Raw genomic sequence first — 19,462 nt, 5'->3', positions numbered from 1 at the left:
ATATTTGTCAATACCTCGTGGAACTTTTATACAAATTGACACAGGTTTTGCAAAGAAATCAAAAAAGAAATAATAAATATATTATATTTGGGGTATGAGCATATATGGATCAATTGATATACATATTATATTGTGTATAACATATATAGCATATAAAATATACAACACATTATACAAAGTAATGATGTATGTGTACAATATACACTTAGCATAGTTCTTGACACAGTAGAAATGTAATAAGTATTTGCTGATTGATACCTCCAAGTAAATCACATTTCCCACTATATAACTAGTTGCACTGAGGGAGAATCCTACTACTATTTTTTTTCCAGAAAAAATTGACCTAGGGATAACCACATCAATCATCTCACAAGAATAACTAAATGAGTGTCAATCAGTCAAAAAGTATTTATTAAATTCCTACTATGTGCTAGGCATAATACTAAGTGCTGGGGATTCAAAGAGAGTAAAAAAAAACCAAGGAACTTACTCTCAAATAACTTATGAATGTAATGGCATGAAAAGAAGAACTCTCTTTCTCAGAAATCCTCAGCCAGGAGTCTACACAAAATGCTTATCAAGCATTTGAACTGATGAACTGATTGTAAGATGAGATAGATGTCATTTTTAAAAAACATATATTTTTAAAAATACTTAAATAGAAAACTAAGCTCAGTTGTTATCAGAGAGATGGTGCAAGTCTGATTTTGCAGGGTGGATTCAAAACTTTCACAGAGATAGCCAAACTATTCTTGGTAGTATCTAGGTGCATTGTTTCCTGGGCTCTAGATTCATGGGAAGAGGGTGTGGGTTCTGCATGTGGTGAATGCAAAGTTTCCTTTACTCTCTTTACAATGTGTGGCCAGGGGTGGGAAGAAAGACAAGAGGGTAAGTGAAGATATGAGATTGAAGGCAGGAGCTCTAGCCCTGAAAAATCCTGCAAATTTTATCCCATTAAGAAGGGAACAGTAGAAGTGCTACTTTCCTTGTTTATTTCTCCTGTTGAATGTGACCTCATTTAGTGACAGAAGACTCTTTTTTTCATTAGGTGGGGTCAGTGGCATTTACAGATTAGGGGACCAGTAGAGAACAAGATAGGGCAGTATTAATTAATTAATTCATTCATTCAATGACAAACAGTTCCTAAAATGTGCATGGCATGTGTGTGGGCAATTACTGGGCATGCATGTATCTATATCTATATCTGTCTATCTAGTCCTTGACTACATGCAATTTATAACGTAGATCTAGATATGGCCATCCCTGCAGCAAAATTGTGGAATCAATTAAGAATGCTTTTAGGACCACAGTACTTCCTCTTATTTCACTCTCTTTTAAATTCTCTACATTTTGGTTTCCAACTTCATCAAGTGAAACTGCTTTATTCAAAGCAACTAATGATCTATTAATTGCCAAATCTAATGGACTTTTCTCATTCCTCATGTTCTTGATCTCTCTGAAACCTTCAGTATTATCAATCATTGTCTCCTGGATATTCTCTCTTCTCTATGTTTGTCTATTAATTCTCTCTCCTAGAGAGAATTTTGCTAGTCTGAATACTCCTTAGAAGTCTCCTTTTTTGAACTTAAATTCATTTATCCACTAATCACCGGCCCACTTCTCTTACTGGACTGTCTTACTTAGTGTTCTCATCAGCTCCCAGGGATTTGATTATCATCTCCATGCAGATGATTTTCAAATCTATCATTCAAATTTAAACCTCTCTCCTGGCTTCCAGTTTCATATGACCAACTACCTGTTGAACTAGATGTCCTATTAATATCTTAGACTCCACATATCCAAAACAAAAGTCATTATCTTTTCCTCCAAACTCTCCTTTCTTTCAGACTTCCCTATTACTGAAGACGGTTCCACCAGTCACTCAGGCTTTCATTCTCTGCATCACCCTCAATTCCCCACTGACACTTACCCAAGGGATGTGTTTGGAGTTCATTTGAACCAATTCAAGAGAGCTAATTTAAATGTTCAATGTGAGCATTTACATCTAAGAAATCAGAAAATGCTACAAATCAGAGCTTGGTTTATTTTTTTGCTGATTGTCTATATAAGGAAATAATGGAGAAAATGTTAAAATGTAAATTAAACTTGCATGCCATATATAGATTTCCTCACTGTCCCAGAGACTCAGTAACTAAATATTTACCAGCATACTTCTATACTTACTCATTTCATATATATCCAATATATTGACAAGTTTCATCATTTCTTTTTTCATAACATCTCATATTCCCCCTTTTCTCCAATCACACAGTTTCACTCTCCTCGACTATTGAAATAACCTATTAGTTAAACTCTGCTTCAAATCTCTCCTCACTCCAGTCCATCTTCTTCTCGGTTGCCAAAGTGATCTTCCTAGTCCCCTCCATGTACTCTATGATCCAAGTATACTGGCCTCCTTGTTCCTTCTACGAGAAACTAAATGTCCCTGACTGTGCACTGGCACTGCCTGTACTTCATTCCTGGAATGTTCTCCCTCCTTACCTCTGCTTCCTGGCTTCCAAGACTCAGTTCAAATTCCACCTTCTGCAAGAAGTCTTTTCTGGTCCCTCCCACTGCTAATACCTCTATCTACATGAATAAATATATACATTTATAGATAGATATAGATATCCTACAATATATGCTACATGTGACATAAATTTCAAATCTACATTTGTACAGACTTGTTTATATACACATGTGTACATATATGTATATATTATGTGTGAATGTGGAATAAGACAAGTCTATTAGATTTGGCAATTAATTTATTGAATAGGTGGATGACATGATCAGATTTATACTTTAGGAAGTTTACTTTGACACCTAAGAAAGGGAGTGATTGGAGTGGGGAGAGATGTGGGGCAGAAAAATCAACTAGCATTATTTCAGTAGTTCACACAGTAGTTAATGACAGCCTGAACTAGGGTAGAGCTCACTGATTCAAAAAAGGAGGGGAAAATGTATGTGTAACACATATAAGTATATATATACATATATGTGTATATATATATATATATATATATATATATATATATATATATATATATACAACACATACATATACATATACATACACATATAAAGACATATACACACATACATATATACACAAATAGACATATCAATATAAACATTTATGTATATAATTTCTAATAAGCACTTATTAGAAGCCAAACATCTCTTAAATGAAATTCAGGAATATGAAGGATTTTGAAGGGTTGCTTGAATTAGAGTACCCTAAGATCCCACCCCAAGGTGGCTACTAGTGAGGAACTAGGATAGAGGATCATATTTTTGCAAAGTTCTACACATGGGATTATTTTAAAAAACATGCAGCTAAACATCAGTACTTTCATATAGTCTGGTTAAGTTTTAAATGGCCAAAGACTAAGGTCACTCTGATGCTCTTCTAAATAGAGACCCCATAATGAGGGTTCTCAGATGAAAGTGGCTTCTCAAGTCACAGAGGGACGAGCTCTGAATCCAGCTCAGCTGAGAACTGATGATGAATTTTGTCTCCTTTGGGAGAAAGTATAAGAAGCACTAAACACATTCAAAATTTTATTCGGGTAGAGCTGAAACAGAAGTATGAAGACATTATAGACAAGAATTTGTTGTTATATTCAGAGAATGTGAAATATAAAATTCACAAACATAGTTATTACTACATCAAATTCTGAGATTGTTTCTTTTTCCCTTGGTTTGTCAAAGTAGAAAAAGGTGATAAATTCTTTAAAATCCCAACTTAGAAGCAGGTCAATTTCAGTGTTGAAGATTTTGCCCTTCCTTGACTACCTGTTCTTCAAATAATAAAATTCATTTATTCCTTCTTTCAATCATGGCTGGGAATGTGTCAGAAGAACAGACCTGTGAACAATTTTCTTCATAGATAAATCTATGTGTAGTCCCATGCAAAGATTTCTAAACCTATTCAGCCTCAATCTCCCGGTGAATAGGAATTTATTATTCATACTTTAACAATAGGTAAACTAAGGACATGCCAAGCTACAGGTCTATACCTAGAAAGTGGTACCTCTATAACACAATCAAGACATTTGTTAAGTGCTTATTACATGTCAGGCACTATGTTAAGCTCTGGGGATACAAAAAAGGCAAAAGACAGTCCCTGCCCTTGAAGAACTTACAGGCTATTGGGGAAGACAGAATACAAATAAGCCATATATAAAATAAATAAGAAATCATCAACAGAATGAAAGCACTAGAATTTGTGGGATTAGGAAAGGTTTCCTGTAGAAGGTATGGCTTTAGTTGGGACTTGAAGAAACTAGAGAAGCCAGGAGACAAAGATGAGAAGGAAAATCATTCCAGGTATAAGAAATGGTCAGTGAAAACATCTAGAGCCAAGAGATGGAGATTCTTGTTAAAGAAATTGTAAGGAGGTCAAGGTCACTGGATTAAGACTATGTGGAAGTGGAGGGGAAGGGAAGATGTAAGAAGACTAGAAAAGTTGGAGAGGAGGACTAAGTTATTAAGGGCTTTGAACAACTTAATTAAACTTTGTTTCCCCTATCAATTTTGGGAGCAAGAATTAAAAGATAGGATTTGAGCGACAAAAGGGACTTTAGAAAATGCAATGTTCAACTCCTTCATTTTACAGAGAAGAAAGCTGAATTCTAGAAAAGTAAAAAAATTTATGCAAGGGGCTGCAACCCAGGTCTTCTGAATATCAGTGATATCTTCTTATTATTTTTTTAGGCTTTTTATTCATGTTCATTTCTTCATGACCCCATTTGGGGTTTTCTTGGCAAAGACATTGGAGCAATTTGCTATTTTTTTCTCAGTTCATTTTAAAGATGAGGAATTGAGGCAAATAGGGTTGATGACTAGCCAGGGGCCACACAGCTACTAAGTATCTGAGGCTGGATTTGAACTCATGAAGATGAGTCTTCCTGATTTCAGGACTGGCAAGCTATCTACCACACTACCTAGTTGCCCAATACCTTCTGACTACACAATAATTCCATTTATTGAGGAGAAGTTTCACAGTGGATGATTCACTGAAAATAAACAATGAATTTCCTTCCTACCCCCAACCTCCCCATAGTATAATCTAATCTAATCTAATGCAGAACTGGGATTAACACCTTCCCTGTAGGAACAAAGCATAGCTAGGGTTGCAGTATATGGCTTCTCTTTCTATTTCAGGAAGGGCTCAGGTATTTTGAATAATTCCACCCAGATGTCCCAGGGAACTGAGAGATAATTTGTCCTCTTTAGGATTGGTGTATACTGATGAGACTCTAGACCTACAGAGTGTGCTATCTTGAGGAAAGTGGGTGAAAGAGGGTGCAAATTGTGATATATCATCATAAGCCAAAGTGAGAAAACTCTACTAGATTACAAGAAACCCCAATAGACCAGCATCCATTGAAACCACAATAGAGTATTTTAATCTATAACACACTTTAGGAGAGATGCTGGAGAACTCATCTATCCTAGGAATACCACCATCTGTTGAATGTTGAAAATTATAGGGAAGGAAACAGAAAAAAAAGCATTAACAGAGCAAGATAGTAAAAAGAACTTGGGACAGAGTCAGGGGTAGCTGTAACAGGCAAGAGCCAATTGTTAAAATTTTAGTGTGAGCATTTACACCTTGGGAAATGGGAAACTCTACAAACCAGGGATTGATTGGGATTGAGAAAGTGATGGGGAAAAAGTGAATGATGCAGATTTAACTTCAAAGTCCTACTTTTGAGGGGAATGGGGAGTGGAGGAGAGCCAGTTATTAAACATTTACCAGCACACCATTGGACAGGATCATCTTTTATGAGCAGCTAGAAGCAAGGTCTTCAGAAAAAAACACGAATCAATACTTTTATGTACATAGTTTCAGATATGGCAGAAGAGAATACTAACATAGAGGATTGGTTCCTTGTTATTCTCTACTTAAACCAAATACATTGAAATATTTTAAACGACTTAGCTTGTACAGGTCCCTGGAAGAAGGATCCTTTTTTTTTTTTTTTTTTTTTTTTTTTTTTTTTTTTACAGGCGGTGAGAATAAGGGAAGAGACAGAACATTATTTTCTGTGGAATAAGAGATCAATCCTATTTGTATCCCCCTAGCCTTTAAATAATAATCTATTACATTTGAGTCTTGTGAACTTGTGTGCTTGGAAGGGAGGTTGGTGTTTATATTCTACTTTCTTCACTAAAGTGTTTTTAATATCGAGACAGGGAAGTTTGAAGGTTATCTAAGTATGATGTTAGACAAATGAAATGTATATGAAAGAAGTTTGAAGTAGGAAGAAAACTCTGACAAAAGGGTTTTACATGGAAAGATGACCCTAGAAATATAGTACTTCATAACTGACCAAATGATATCCATTGACACCATTAGAAAATTCCCTTAGAATCATGGACTATATAAAGATCTTCTAGGACCCAAACAAAGCCTACATCCAAATCAAGATCATGGTCAGTACTATGGTAGCCATGTTTCAGAAAGATAAATAAGATACTTATGACCAGAGGATTTTAGAGGTGAAGGGGCCTTAAGAGATCATCTAGTCTAACTCCCTAATTTTGTTAAAATGAAAAAAACGGAGACACTAAGAGGAGCACTTGCCTAAGATCATACACATGACAGATCTGGAATCTTATGCCATATTTGTCAGATGGTAAATCCAGTATTCTTTCCATTATTTCATGCTGCCTACTTTTTGTACACATGTGAATGAAAGTGTGGTTGTGTGGAAAATGGATGGCAATAACTTGTCATGGTTTTTCCTTCCACCTACTCTTGCAAATCAGATTGAGGGAAGAAATAAATTTTTTTTCCATCTTCAAACTTGCCAACAACACCCACTTATTCTAGTGAGAAATATTCTTTCACAACCAAGCTCATTTTCTTGGGAAAGAGGGAAAGAAAACTGAGGTAAGGGTGGAGCTGGCTTGAGGAGTGTGCAGGGGCTAAACAGAGTTTCTCAAACAGCTGCTGAGCAGAATCATAATGAAAGCCCGAGAGCAAGTCAAGGTTGCATACTATTCTGGAATTTTGTGTGTGGCATATTTGCACATGGGCTAAAGCAACTTTGTAGTAGAGCTCTTAAGATGTAGGGTTGGTAAAAACAATGATAATGATAACATATTAATATACTGCTTTAAGATTTGCAAATCACTTTCCTTATGATAACTCATTTAATCCTCATAAAATCCCTATGAGGTAAATGATACTTTAATCCCGATTTTACAGATGAAAAAGCTGATGTGCAGAAATGATAAGGGATTTAGGGTAACAGCTAATACAGGTAGAATCAGGATTTGAATTTGGGTTTTCCAATGCCTGTTTTGGCTGTTTCACATGGCTAATTTGGGACTCTCTAGAGAGTCCCCTGAATTTCTGTATGTGTCACCTGGGGCTCTGTTTTCTGAGCAGGTTAAATACAGGCAGGAGGGAACTTATTTCATGTGGATTATTAATGTAGTATTGAAACTGAGTGTCGAGGAACATTTTTTTTTTATAGGTGGAGTAGAGAATCAAGAAGGCTCAGGTGCTAATGTTGCAGAAACTGGTTCTCCTCTTTCCTTTCTCACTTCCCTTCCAGGGCCTCATGCTCCAAATTGACCTATCCTTCTTTCCTGTCTTTCCTGATCCCTTAATCAGAATTCTCCATTCAGACACAATAGGAAAGCAACCTCATTAGATAAATTCATACTAAAGGGTAAGTGATTGACAGCTTCCTCCTTAATCCTCCCCTGAGTGTGTACACATTAACAAAAGTGCAAGTGCATTTTTACTTGGTTGAATTCCAAACAGTGTGATGGCCTTTCTAGAGCCCTTTAGGTCACTCCGCTTTCCTATATTTGTTAAAGGCAAAACTATACTTTATCATTGAGAGCCATTAGGAGAAAGGAACATCTGTCTTTGTGACTCCTAGACTTCTTGACCAACAGGGAGGAGTTCCTAGACTCATAAAATTTCAAAGCTGCAAGTCTAATTCACTCATTTTTTTTAATAGAGGAAAAAACCAAGATGGCCTTTTCTGAAGGGTGTGCTGAAATGCCACAAAGGATGCACTTTTAAGTGCATTTTTATTACTGAGATTTCTCCATATTTGTAAAAGTCTAGACAATTAAGAAAACAAAAAATCTAGCCCTGATTATTGTAGTCTGTCCACTCGAGGTGTAAATGTTCAGAGTGAATATTAACCATTTATTTCAGCTGGCTTCAGAGCACTCCTTTATGCCGAATTTCTTCCTGCTCTACCAACTTCCTGTTGGAACCAAAGGCTTGGCCAGGGTTCTGAATAAATGCAGAGGGACAAAATCTCAATATCCAGGAAAGGTCCTGCACTGCCTATTCAACTCCAGTACCCTAGTTTCCAATATTCTCATTACTTTAAGGTGTGAATTCCCTATCAAATGGGGAAGGTAGCTCATGGAATAACCCCAGAGTTAAACCCAAAGTCCAATGAGAGATGGGGCAGTGGGGTGGCTGGGGACTGATTTCATTATAATGCAGGTATTCTTGGAGTGGTTCCTGAGAAGCTTTTTCCTACTCTCAGCCCTCTTTCTTCAGTTGACCTCCAAAAATTGTTCTGATCTCAATTGCTGCAGCTTCTCAGTCCATCTCTCAAGGTTCAGGCCCAGGTCCAGCCTCTGGTCTACTCTGCTCTCTTGGGGTTGGGCTGTGACTCACTTGGTGGCCTTGGATTCAGGTTTCTGCTTCCCCAGGCTACAGCTCAGAATGAAATCTGAACTAGAAAGCCACTTCTCACTGAATCACAGAGCATTTGCCTTTGGGGAAACTAAAGTAGAGTAGGAGTAGCCCAGCTATCAACAGGACCTACCTTTCCCAAATTCTCCATTAAACTCTCTTTTTGTCATAGGTTTTTTTTTTTTTTTCAGAGGAACACCCGGTACTAGTTAGACTGGTGGCAATTATTTTTGAGAATCAAAAGAGCAATTAGTATGCATTCCCCAAAGGTACCTCCCCTACCTGTTCATTGATGCCTAAAATTCTTTTGCCTTTAGTCACTGTGCCTTCTTTATGCTTAGCTAGCCCTTTACAATTTAGGGAGCACTTTTGTGTGTATTGGGTTATTTGATCCTCACAACAATAATAACTGACATTTATATAATGCTTTAAAGTTGGCAGAGCTTCACATATATTCTCTAATTTGAGCTTCATAATAACCTTTTGAAGCAGATAAGTCCTTAGCTATTATTATCCCTGTTTTACAAATGAGAAAACTGAGACTCAGACATTAAATGATTTGCCCCTGATCACAAAGACAATATGAAATATAAGAGGTTTGATGTCAACCCAGGTATTCCTGATTGCAAGTGCAGTGTAGAATCAGCGACAAACTGATTCTCAATAACCTTTATTACCAGATATCCCATTTTACAGAAGAAAAACAGGCTTAGATAACTTAAGTGAATCATGACAGTGTGGTACCTGAGAATAAAATGCTGATCTTGGAGACAGGAATCCCTGGTTCATATCCTATCTCTAGTCTTCTGACATTTACTAATTACAGTATTGTGGATAAGCATTTATAATCCCTGAGCCTCAGTGCTCCTCTTCTCTAAAATAGAGCTAATAACTATAGTATCTACCCCACAGGGTGGTTTTAGAGTTCAAAACTGATCCAATGGAATTTGTGATTTCATCGATACTGCCAAAGGGAGGAACTCTAGGGAGTAGAGTTCTCCAAAACAGTCACTGTTCATATAAGGAGCAACCCAAAGGCAGATAAGCTTTTTGAGAACAGGAATTGGTGGATTTTATCTTAGTATTTCTAGTACCAAAATTAGTGCCTAGTACCTAACAGGTGCTAAATAAATACTTCTTCAATTAATGAACTCACCATCTCCAGGGGAAACTCATTTCACTTTTGGACAGGTTCAAACAGTAAGGAAGCTGTTCCTTTTTAATTAGCCCAAATCTGCTTCAATAGTCTCTTACCTAATAGATAAATCTTAGTGAGTTGCTGGAGGAACTATTTGCCTAGGGTCATGAAGCTGGTAAATCTAAGAGGTAGGATTTAAATCTAAGTCATTCTGAAAATGAGCCTCAATCCAGGATTACAAAATGCTACTATTATTGTCAAATCATAAGATACTAAAAGGTGGCCAAAGCCAGCTGCTAGGTCTTGAGCTCAAATTATGTATGTATACACACACACACACACACACACACACACACACACACACACCCCATTTAGCTCAATGCCTAGAAACAGTAGGTACTTAATCAGGATTGTTCTTCTGTGTTCTGACTCTAATTTCCACATTTTCCCAGGCCTTTGATATGACAAGTAGAGATAAAACTAAAAATGCATCTAAGGGGTCACTAATTCACTAATTCATCATTCATTCAATAAAATTTTATTTTTCTATGCCAGGCACTAGTCTTAGTCATACAAAATACAAATAGGAAATAGTTTCTTCGATTGAGGAAATTGAATCTTATGGGATTGCTAGCTTATTTTCTCTTGACAGTCAATTTGGATGGGAGATGGAGCTGACCCTAAAAAGTGGTGTGGAGTGGTAGAGAGAGGGAAGTAGCATGGATAAAAGGAGAGGCTTCACAATTTTGCCTCAGGCAGTAAAACACTGAGCTTTTCTCAGAGTCTAAAGGGATCTGTTGATAGTGTTTTCAGGCTTTAAAAAACAACAACCAAGAACTGGAAGGACACACTTGCCAGTTTTCCCTTATTTCATGTTTGCCAATTTTTCCTTACTTCATGCCAGCCAAATGTATCTTCTCATTCCCTCTTTACTGTTGTAAAGAGGGCAGGGATGCTGAGGAAAACCCTGGATTTGCTGACCTGGGGCACCTGTCATGGAGGGGGATATGTGCCGAGCTTCTGGCTGAGGGACACACTGCCTGCTGACCCGAGGAACTCTTGATTGGTCCCCAGTGACTTGAGAATTGCAACCCAACAAATTATGGATCATCTCGAATCACCTCTGCTACACACACACACACACACACACACACACACACACACACACACACGCGTGCTCTAATACACCTGACACAAAACAAATATGAGTGAGCAGAGAAGAGCAACAGTTATGGTCTAGTAAAAAAGAATGGTATATTTGGAGTTAGAGACCTGGGTTCAAATCCTGAGATTGCTACAAACTTCCTTTTTTCCCATCTGTAAAATAATAGAGATTGGTCTAAATGGTCTCAGAGATCGCTTCCAAATCCGATCATTATGGTCCAACAAAGATCACAGCCTCTCCTAGGGAGAGGGACAATCGGTCTCAAGAAGGAGGATGCAATCTAGAAGCTATCACCCAGGGAATCTAGTCTACTTACACAGTCCAGATGAATAATTCTAAGAAAACCCAAATATCAAAACGGGTAATCTTTCCTTCCTCAAGCCACAGGGCTGGTTGCTTTTACCCCCATCCCCCTGAATTGTCTCCATACTTGTTTTTCTAGGAGATGTCAGCGAATGAAAGGAATCCTCTCATTGCTTCAATTCAAAAAACATTTATTAAACTCCGGCTATGTGGTAGTGAAAGGGCAGCGTAGTTTAAGCAAAAGTGACAAGTCTTGTTCCTGGCTCAGTAACTCCCGGAGAAAGTGCAGTTAAGGCTATGAATTGCAGAGAAGGTAGTGACCTACATTACTAGAGAGGATTGCTTCATCTGGGGATTCCCTGTACTAATGAAACCACAGGTCTAGTCCCTTACCTCTATATCCAATTCAGTTTGATAAGCATTTATTAAGTGCCTGCTCTGTGCCTGGCACTCTGCTAAGCACTGTATGGAAAGTACCGTGACAGAAACTGATCCAAGATTAGGGTACGTAAGGAGCAGGGCACCTGGTTCCGGAGGGTGAGGTCACCCAGAATATCGCAGGTATTTCTCCCAGGTTTTTTGTTTGTTTTTGTTTTGTAAATTTAAGTAGAGAAAACAAACAGACACCCCTACTCCACCCCCTACCGCCACACGCACTTCCCCCCGAGAAGGTGTTTTTGTAGGGGGGTGGGTGGGAGTTGTAAAAGAGACTGTGCTCTCAGCTGGAGTGCGGCTGTGGCTCCCAGCTTCCAGATCTGTTAACACATCAGCCACGTGCAGTCCTGCCCACGAGTTGGTGCCCTCGGGAACTGCGAACACCCCCAGGGTTCTTCTCCTCCCTCTAAGGATGGACACTGAGGGCCCCGGCTCAGGCCCTGGAGAAGCCACCTGACATGACCGAAAAGCCCCGGCCGCGGGGCCGCCAGCCTCCCTCCCTGCCGCCGGCCCACAGCAGTAGCCAAGTGCATTAGGTCCTCGCTGCCAGTGGCAGACTCCGAACCAAAGCCACGGCCAGGGCCAGGCCAGAAGATGCATTTCCTGGCCAGCCCCGAGCAGGAGCCTGGCACCACCCCGCCGGCAGGTCTGGGGCAGTGTTTCCCTGCCCTGCCAGCCCCTCTGTTCTCTCTCCACCAGCGGAGAGAAAACAGCACATCCCCGAACTCCAGACTTGCGGGACTGACCCGGGAAGCTGACCTCTCCCTTCTCTCTAGAGCTCTCGCCCCCCGAGGGAAGCTCCAAGCGCTTACTTTGCAGGCAGCGGGCTACGGCCAGGCAGAGAGCGAAGAGTCCCAGGATGATGTGTCGGTTCCTTCTCCTCCGGCTCCGCAGTGGCCTCATGAGCAGCCCCAGGTCTGCAAGGGCTCTGCATTTAATGGGCAGGAGGCATGGCAGACGCTGGAGCTGCTGGGCTGCGGGGCTGGGCTCTCTCACGACCAACTCCTCCTTTTTCTACGTCCCCTCCTCCTCTGCTTTTCCTCCGTCTTCTCCGGCAACACACACACACACACACACACACACACACACACACACACACACACACACACACACACACACACACACACACCTTCTTATCTCTCTTCTACACCATCTCCTCCTCTTCCTCTCCAGCCCGAGTTTTATTCAAATGAGCTGCCTCCTCTCAGGTTAAACCAGTTCTTGAGTCTGAGAAAGAAGAAAAAGGAGAGTCTTGGAGAAAAAAGGAGAGAGGGAGGTATGAGACGGCAGAGGCATAAGAAAAATCAGAAGGAGGCACACAGTCTTACGAGGCAAATAAAGACCGTTTCCTTCTCCAGTTCACACCCAATATGCTTTTATTGATTCAAGATTTAACCAGATGGTTGGGTGCTGGTAAAGTGGCCAGTCTACTACCCCAAGAGCTCTTTCTTCTCAGGCAGCCAAAACATAACTGTCTAATGGCCCCTTCAGACCAGGGAAATACATTTAGGGGGAAGAAAGTGTCAGGCAGCTCCTCTAAACCAGTACTGTATCTCAGCACTTAGGACCGCTACAAGGTAAGGAAAGCGCCCTGGATGTTAGAACGAACTGAGTGGAACCAGAGAGATTTCTCTCTATTGAGGCCATTTAACAGTAACAGATCCTTACCATTTTTTTTCTCTACAGCATCCTTCAATATAGTGGAAAGGACATGAAACTGGGAGTCTCTCTCCTCCACAAAAGCGTTGGAGGTAGGGAGAAGTCTTTTCATTTATCTTCTTTGGGACCCAGCTTGTGCTTTATAATTTCACAACACTTATTTTCAATTAGATAAAACAAATCACTTCCTTCTTTCATATGAGTCTATAATGCCAGGCTTGGAGAAAGGAAATGGATTTTAATCCTTTCTCTACCACTTTGTGATCATGGACTAATCATTTCATATCTCTGTTCTTACATTTTTTTCATCTGTAAAATGAAGGGACCGAATTCCTTAATCTCCAAGGTTCTATTGATCTTAAGAATCAAAAGTCAAATTTATACTTGAAGACAGCCATCATTCTCTTTTCTGGAGAAAACATCTCCCAATTCTTTTAGAAAATTTTCTCTTGACAAAGCTTCAAATTCTTTCACCATACTGATTCCTTTGGGCAATCTTCTAGTTATCAGTGACCCTCCTGAGGTATGATATCTAGAGCTAAACATAATACATTTTCAAGATGTAGTCTGAGCAGACCAGCTCTATTATCTCCTGTATTCTGGACACAAAACTAATAATGCAGCCTGTGATCGATTTAGCATTAACAGTCACCATGTTACAGTATTGACCCATATTGAGCTTCCAGTTTGACAAAATCCCTAGACTGTTTTCATATTAATTGTTGTCTAACTATGACTCTCCTGGTGAAGTCAATTTTTCAAACCTAAATACAGGACTGTTTTTTATCCCTATTGAATTTCATCTTCTTGCCTGCAACTCAGGGGTACAGCCTATTGAAATCTGTTTGGGTCCTGAATCTGTTATCCATACTATTAACCTTACTTCCTTACTTCATATCATCTGCCAATCTGATAAATATGCCATCTGTGAGTCAAATTCTATTTCTTCCAAATGGAGACAACACCTACTTCTTGTAGGGTTCTTAGAAGTGTCCAATAAGATAATGGGAATAAATAAAAGAGATACAGACTAGACCTGTGTTTTCATTAGTATAGGAAATTCCCAGAGTAGGAAAGTCCCTTTACCAATGGTAGATTCATTTTCTACAACTCATAGTTTTAGGGATTTGTGTAGAGCATGAGTTCAGTTACTTGCTAAAGATCGGACAGCAAATATTTGTTAGAGTCAATGAAACAAAGACATTAGAAGGCATAACTATGAGCAATTCTCTTGTTTCTAATTACTTTTGTCTCCTATTCCTGAAATACATTTCCTTTTAACTTCTACTTTACAGATTCCTTAGTTTAATTTGAGTCTTAGATCCTAACGGGTTATTATAATCTGTCATGTAGCTACTTCTCAGAATTCATGTTGTTCCTCTCCAAATAGAATATAAGCTCATTGAGGGCAGGGACTCTTTTTCACTTTTATTTTTGCATCTCCTGTGTCTAGCACAGTGCTTGGAAGATTGTTGAATGAATGAATCAAGGAATTATTTCTTCTTTTCATTTCTGGTTCTGGAGGTGACCTGGGAACTGGAAACAAAGATATGCAGGCTGTAGTGTTGTGATATGTCCAAAACAAGAGAGGTATAGCAGTTCTGGAAGGAAGAAATATAGGATTTGACTTTACCATAGAGAGGATGCGGTCAATCCTATTCTAATTGACTAGAAGCAGAATATTATACTGATATAAGAGAGATATGCCTGGATTTCAGCAAGTGTTTTACATACTATCCTTGTAAATAAGACAGAAAGATGAAGGCTATATGATTGTAGAGTGAGATGAATTTAATAATACAATAATGGGTCAATTTGGAGCAAAGTCTCTAGTGGAATGCCTTATGGTTGATGAAGGACTGAACAAAGGTGACATGAACGATCACAAAAGAATGCACTTGGGGCATATGGTAAGAATTACAGATAGTAATAGATGGATAGCTTGTATTCTGTCCTGGAGTTTAGGAAATATAAAAAGAATAAAAGGACAGCCTATATCATATTAGCTGGAGCCTTTGGAAAATTTTTGAAAAAAATTATGGGCAAAAATTATTCAATAAGAATAATTCAATAATTCAAAAAGACTTTTGATATTAATAAAAAGATTAATCAAAAGATCTATATAGCAAAGTAGTATCCCACTTATGAAAAAATTAAAAACTTCATTTTTATCCTTTTTTCTTTATCGAGACTAGGCTAGAAGAATTTTGAATTATTCTCCCCTTCACTTATTCATGGCCCTATGTTTGCCATGTGTAACAGTGGAACATAGAAGATGAAACTAGCCCAACCTTAGGCTGCATTGAAAGTCCAGGTGTCTATCTAGGACTAGGGAAGAAACAGTTTCCCTGTACTCTTCCATGATTAGGCCACATAGAATATTGTGGTCAGCCCTGAGTGCCACATTTTTGGAAGTATTGCCACATTACTGAAAGGCATTATAGATGGTTACTATATGCAGAGAAAAGAAAGGAAGCACCTAATATATTTCAAAGCACTGTATTAAGTGCTTTACAAATATCACCTAATTTGATCTTCCTGTAACTTTGGACCATAGGTACTATTAGTATCCCTATTTTACAGATGAGGAAAATGAGGCAGGCAGAAATTAAATAACTTGCCCACCTAACAAGTGTCAGGTAGAAGTGGGTTTTGAATTTAAGTCTTCCTGACCCCAGTCCCAATGCTCTAACCCCTAGGCAACCCTATTTACCTCTGAGGAGAGGATGAAATTCATTACTTGGTCTCCTCCTCCTTGAATTCTTTCTTAGGTTGAAATCACTCCTGGTGTTTTCACATTTCCATAGTCTTGGATCTATGTACCCTAATCTGATAGGTGTGGTCTGCCTTCAATTTATGATTGCACTCAGTCTCAGTAGAACTCTGGGCTGGGCTTCAGAGAGACCTGAATTCAAATCCAGTCTCAGACACTTTACTAGCCACGTGATCCTGGGCAACTTAACTTCTTCATGCCTCTGTTTCCTCATTTATAAAATATCCTCTCTGATTGTTGAAAAGATAAAATGAAATAATGATTGTAAAATGTTTTGCAAACCTTAAAACACTATATGAAATTATCTATTGCTATAGTATTATTGTGGTTTGAACACTTTCCCCTTCATCTTCATGGTCAAGCAGAGGTACATATAGTGGTCAGTATCTAAAGGATAGAAAGTATAGAATCCCCATTCTTCTCATCTTCATCACTTCTTCAGACATATAGGCAAGTATAGACTGCTTAATTTCTCTTATAATTGTCCATGTAAACATCCTTCCAGTGAGTCAGAGTGTTTTTCAGGCTTTGGGAAATGAGTAGTAACAGGCTTATGGATGCTCAGTTGATCTATAATCAACTTCCAAATTGGCTGACAGGAATTGGTTTCATCAAAGTTGGACCATACTTTCATCTTTCTTTAAAAAAGGACACTTCTTGGATATCTTAAAACATAGAGAAGAGTTAATCCAATTCCAATTGATCAATGATGGACAGAATCAGCTACACCCAGAGAAGGAACATTGGGAAATGAGTGTAAACTATTAGCATTTTTTGTTTTTCTCCCCAGGTTATTTTTACCTTCTGAATCCAATTCTTCCTTTGCAACAACAACAACAACAAAATTCGGTTCTGCACATATATATTGCACCTAGGATATACTATAACATATTTATATGTATGGGAATGCCTGCCATCTAGGGGAGGGGGTGGAGGGAAGGAGGGGAAAATTCGGCAGAGAAGGGAGTGCAAGGGATAATGTTGTAAAAAAATTACCTATGCATATGTACTGTCAAAAATGTTATAATTATAAAATTAATAAAAAAAATTAAAAAGGACACTTCTGAAGCCTGAGTGTGCTCATGGCTGTGGCTGCAGCATGGAAACAGAAGGGAAAAATGCCTAAGTTCCACATTTTAGGAATTTCATTGAGAGGCTATGGAGTCATACAAATAATAATAAACAGAATGGAAAGAAGACTGAACACCAGGCCATGCAAGGATGGGGTCCAACCCTTATACTAGGAATGTTTAGCTTGGAAAAGAAAAAACTTTTGGAAGAGAGGGTGGTGATAGAAATTCATTTCAACCCAGGAAACATTTATTAAGGACTCCAGGGAGGCCTCATGCCAGGCCCTTAAGATACAACATAAAAAATAAAAGAGTTCCTGATCTCAGAGAACTTCTGTTTTATTAGAAAGTGAAGTAGAATGAATCTAATTTGTACATGCACAAATATGGAAATGAAGAGGATAAGGGAAAGATTGAACAAGATCTAAAAAATTGGAGGAAAAAAATCTAACAAAAAAGAGGCAGAGACTATGGTTATAGAATATATTTTTCATTATTGGACTCTTCATTTTAAGGAAGGGTTAGTTTTTTTTTTTTGTTTTTGTTTTTGTTTTTTTGTTGTTGTTGTCGTTGTTGTTGGAACTGATAAGAAATGATTGTGATGTAAAAAAAACCCAAAAAACAAAAAAAACCATGCAATGAAATTTGGAAAATAAAAGTAAATCAATTCAGTTCCTTCCAAACAATTAGGGAGATAGAAATCACTAAAAATTCATGATAGTATTCTTAACAATATCAATTACAATAGCAGCAGGAATAAGAATTCTTATTTCTATTATTTCAGGAAGTTTATATAAATGCCTTCCATTCATTATCTCATTTGGACAAGTGGTAGGGAAGGAGCATCTGAGTTGAAAGTCTGATGATAACAGCTGGTTCCTAGGGAGGCTAAATAATTTGCTCAAGCAAGATCATATGGTCAGTAAGCATCGGAGGCAAGATTAGAATGCAGGTCTGCTAACTCCTCAGACAGTGCTCATGCAATACACCAAGCTTAAAGTATGCACACAGAGCTTAGTGTTGTGGAAATAGCCATTCCAATCTATAACCTGAGGAGGTCTGACTGAATGGACTCTGAAGATTCTTCCAAGCCCTTGTTTGGTTGTTGTCCTTCATTCTGGAAGAGGCCCAAAATGTCTTTTAGAGTCAAGTAACAATGTGTCTGACTGTAGCCAATCAGACCAATATGAAATTGGAATGCTCTGCCATTGATAGGGCACAAATGATCCATATGAATATTTGTGGTGGATTCTCTAAATTTGTGTATCTTACATTTCTTTTGAGTTGCAATTCTGCCTTGCTCCTAATGCATAGCACTTTCTCTGATAAATGTATGCCATGCTGGGCAGTTCTTTACCAGTTTCTCCCACATCACACAATTAATCCCAAAGTTCTTAAGACAGTTTGAAAGTCAATCTAATGCCTCTTTTTTTCCTACACTTTCCTTCAAAGGCTCTCAAATACAGAGCTAGGTCTGGCAATGAGTGTGTCAACCTCATCATCTAGGTGTACATTCCCATATTGCTGAGGTAAGTAAACTAATCCATAGCATTTAAAACTCTTCCTTTTGCTGTAACCAATGATTCCACATACAGATGGTATAGAGCTGGTTGATGGAGTGCCTGTGTTTTCTTAGTGCTAATGTTTAGACCAAAATTAGCACAAGCAGCAGAGAAACACTTCAGAGGCATCATTTAGTGCACTGCAATCGTCTGGTCTAGCTCCTCTGAAGGGCTCAGAATAAGTCCTTGTCAGGATAAGCAAAAGTCCTTGCCCCACGTTGTGGACACCAATATGTAATGTTCTTTAATTGTGAGGGTCCGGTCGTCTGCTCAATTATAATCCTTCTCTGGGATTGATCTGTAAAATCTTTTCCTCTGTGTGCAGGTTTCTTGGGAGCTCTGAATCTCCTCCAGCTCTTGTCCTTTCTCAAATCAGACTGGTCTCCTTTCAGCCTGCCTGGCGTCAAGACTTTATCCCAGAGTCCATTCTCTCAGACCCAATGCTGCCCTTCTTTTATCCTCCCAGAGAATGAGCGTGGGATAATGCAAGGGCTTCTGGGAAACATTACTTCAACCAATGAGCTTGCTCCTCCTAGAATTCCTAAGGTGTAAACTCCCTTTAAAGGCCCGAACCAAAGGTCTGAGCCAGAGAACTGTCAAGTCAACCTGAATTCTCACCTTGTCACTGTCCAGACAACCCGAGTTCTCACCTTGTCACAGTGCAGACAGAG

At 38.8% G+C, this 19,462-nt stretch overlaps 1 protein-coding gene and 1 long non-coding RNA gene across 2 annotated transcripts in view; one reads left to right on the top strand and one right to left on the bottom strand.

Annotated features, from left to right (window-relative positions):
• VSTM5 (V-set and transmembrane domain containing 5) overlaps nucleotides 1–12,844 on the bottom strand; it is a 36,437-nt gene extending 23,593 nt beyond the window's left edge. The window contains exon 1 of the mRNA XM_074304520.1: nucleotides 12,540–12,844. Within this exon, the coding sequence (XP_074160621.1) occupies nucleotides 12,540–12,630 (91 nt within the window). The 5' untranslated portion in view covers nucleotides 12,631–12,844. The remainder of the gene's footprint in view (nucleotides 1–12,539) is intronic.
• A 324-nt stretch (nucleotides 12,845–13,168) lies between these two features.
• On the top strand, nucleotides 13,169–19,255 carry LOC141563443 (uncharacterized). Its single transcript, XR_012488419.1, has 3 exons — nucleotides 13,169–13,304; nucleotides 13,414–13,478; nucleotides 19,117–19,255. It is a non-coding gene; the product is annotated as an uncharacterized LOC141563443 (long non-coding RNA).
• Nucleotides 19,256–19,462: the final 207 nt, after the last annotated feature.

This window comes from Sminthopsis crassicaudata, chromosome 3, assembly GCF_048593235.1.
Source record: "Sminthopsis crassicaudata isolate SCR6 chromosome 3, ASM4859323v1, whole genome shotgun sequence".
NCBI lineage: Eukaryota > Metazoa > Chordata > Mammalia > Dasyuromorphia > Dasyuridae > Sminthopsis > Sminthopsis crassicaudata.
The sequence above is the reverse complement of the archived record's forward strand: the minus strand, read 5'-3'. Positions and strand labels throughout refer to the sequence as shown.